Consider the following 2,892-nt stretch of genomic DNA (forward strand, 5'->3'; position numbering starts at 1 on the left):
AATATTTGACTTCGAGAATAAGAATAATTTGACGAAGACTTTCGCACTTTATGATTATGACTGATGGACTATTATAGACAAATCCGTATGGACATATCGAATAATCCAGGACAAAGAACAATTAACCCATGGTAATAAACTAAAATCAACACGTCGAACATCATGATTACGGAAGTTTAAATAAGCATAATTATATATTTCATATTTAATTGCACTTTTAATTATCGCACTTTTATTTACTGTCATTGTATTTAATTGCACTTTTAATTATCGTACTTTTTAATTATCGCAACTTTATTTATTATCATTTTATCGCAATTTCATTATCGTTATTTAATTTACACTTTAAATTAAGTTATTTTTATTTTTAATATTTTACATTAGGTTTTAACTGCGACTAAAGTTTTAAAATCGACAAACCGGTCATTAAACGGTAAAATCCCCCTTTTATAATAATAATACTACTTATATATATTTTTATATTTTTACAATTATAAGTTAAAAATATAGCGTTAAACTTGGCTAAAGATCCCTGTGGAACGAATCGGACTTACTAAAAACTACACTACTGTACGATTAGGTACACTGCCTATAAGTGTTGTAGCAAGGTTTAGGTATATCCATTCTATAAATAAATAAATATCTTGTGTAAAATTGTATTGTATTTAATAGTATTTTGTAGCAAAAATATAACTATTTTGTATACACCTCTACGCACATCAGTTGGCTATGGAACAAACCAAAAAGGATATCGGTGTTACAGTCCCAAAAGACGTCATGTTTTTACTACAATGAACTGTAATTTTGTTGAAACTGAATACTTTTACAAAAATACCCAACTCATGAGTGAGGGGGAGAATGAAAGTAATGACACTCTCAGTTGGATGACATGGGTTCCACATCAAATACCTCAAACACAAAACCCTGAACCACCTCAAACACAAGAGCCCAAGCCAACGCAAAATCCCGGACCTATACAAACTCCAACACTAAACCCCGAGCCAACACAAAATCCTGAACCTATACAAACTCCAACACTAAACCCCGAACCAACACAAGACCATGAACCCACAGAAACCATCCCACCAAACCATGAGACCACTGAAACCTCCTCGAATAATGAGCATCAAACTCAAGAGGAACAACGTGACTCAAATCTTGATGAAACCACCCAACGATATGTCCTACCTCAAAGAGCCAATAGAGGTGTCCCACCAAAACGATATTCTCCAGAAAAAGAAGCTCAAAAATTTAATTCAGCAATGTACTCTGAAAATATTCCAACTTCTGTTGAACAAGCGTTCAAATCAAAAAACTGGAAAAATGCAATGGAAGTTGAAATAGAAGCTCTGAATGATAATGACACTTGAGAAAAATGTGTCATACCTCAAGGAAAGAAACCAGCGGGATGTCAATGGGTATTTACGATAAAAATAAACCCGATGGAACTATGGAAAGATACAAAGCACGAATGGTTGCAAAAGGGTACACTCAGACATACGGGATTGATTACTCTGAAACCTTTTCACCAGTCGCAAAGATTGATACCATTAGAATTCTCTTCTCTATCGCAACAAATGAAGATTGGCCACTTCATCAATTTGATGTGAAGAATGCTTTTCTCCATGGCGAATTAAAAGAGGAAGTCTATATGGAAGCACCACCTGGATTCAACGACAACTTTAAAAACAGGGAAATTTGTCGACTTAAAAAGGCTTTATATGGGTTAAAACAATCACCACGGGCTTGGTTTGGGAGATTTACACTATTTATGAAAAAATATGATTTTAAACAAAGCAACTCGGATCATACTCCCTTTTTTAAACAAAAAGGAAATTTAATTACATGCTTAATCATTTATGTTGATGATATGATAATAACAGGAAATGATAAAGAGGAAATTTCTAAATTAAAAATGAACTTATTTAAAGAATTTGAAATGAAAGATTTGGGCAGGCTTAAGTATTTTTTGGGGATTGAGGTATTACAATCTCAACAGGGAATATTTATCTGTCAAAAGAAGTATGTTCTTGATTTTCTTGCAGAAACAGGTATGATTGATTGCAAACCAGCTGATACTCCGATGATTCGAAACCAAAAGTTATATATGGAGGATGAAGCTGATCTTGCTGACAAAGGACAATACCAAAGGATGGTGGAAAAACTCATTTATCTTGCTCACACTCGGCCAGATATAGCACGTGCAGTTGGAGTTGTGAGCCAGTTTATACATCAACCACATGTTCACCATATGGAAGCTGTAATAAGGATCATCAGATACTTAAATAAAACAGCAGGCAATGGAGTTGTATTAAAAAAGAATGGGCACCTTGAAGCACAAGTTTATACGGATGCAAGTTGTGCTGGAGAAAAGGGAGATAGACGATCAACTTCAGGTTTCTTCACAATAGTTGGAGGAAACTTAGTTGCGTGGAAGAGTAAGAAACAAAAGGTCATTTCCTTATCAAGTGCTGAATCAAAATTTAGAGGAATCGCAAAGGGAGTGGTGGAAGCTTTATGGATTCGAAAACTCTTGACAGAAATATGATTCCCTCTAAAAGAAGCTATTCAAATCTTCTGTGACAATGAAGCCGCAATTGCCATCTCAGAAAATTCCATTTAGCACGACCGCACTAAACATATTGAAATAGATCGACATTTCATTCGAGAAAATCTAGATGGTGAAATTATTTCTCTACCATCTATCAGATCAGAAGACCAGCTTGCCGATATCCTCACCAAAGTCAGTCAACGGAAGATTATTCAGTGAAGTTCTTAGCAAATTGAATATTGGAAACCCCACTATTCAACCTGAGGGGGAGTGTTAGAATAAATTACCAAATAATACAACTTCCCGTTATGGTTAAAGTTTGACTTGGATCAGAAGGGTTG

General features: G+C 34.7%; 1 protein-coding gene across 1 annotated transcript; it reads left to right on the plus strand.

Moving 5' to 3' along the window:
- The first annotated feature begins 2,107 nt into the window (after positions 1 to 2,107).
- LOC139859564 (secreted RxLR effector protein 161-like) lies at positions 2,108 to 2,548 on the plus strand. Its single transcript, XM_071848347.1, has one exon. It carries the CDS (start codon positions 2,108 to 2,110, stop codon positions 2,546 to 2,548), a length of 441 nt encoding a protein of 146 aa, XP_071704448.1.
- The last annotated feature ends 344 nt before the right edge of the window (positions 2,549 to 2,892 follow it).

This window comes from Rutidosis leptorrhynchoides, chromosome 7, assembly GCF_046630445.1.
Source record: "Rutidosis leptorrhynchoides isolate AG116_Rl617_1_P2 chromosome 7, CSIRO_AGI_Rlap_v1, whole genome shotgun sequence".
Classification (NCBI taxonomy): Eukaryota; Viridiplantae; Streptophyta; class Magnoliopsida; order Asterales; family Asteraceae; genus Rutidosis; species Rutidosis leptorrhynchoides.

Excerpts from the sequence above, each read along its gene's own strand:
- LOC139859564 (XM_071848347.1), top strand. The coding sequence starts at position 2,108 with ATGGAGGATGAAGCTGATCTTGCTGACAAAGGACAATACCAAAGGATG.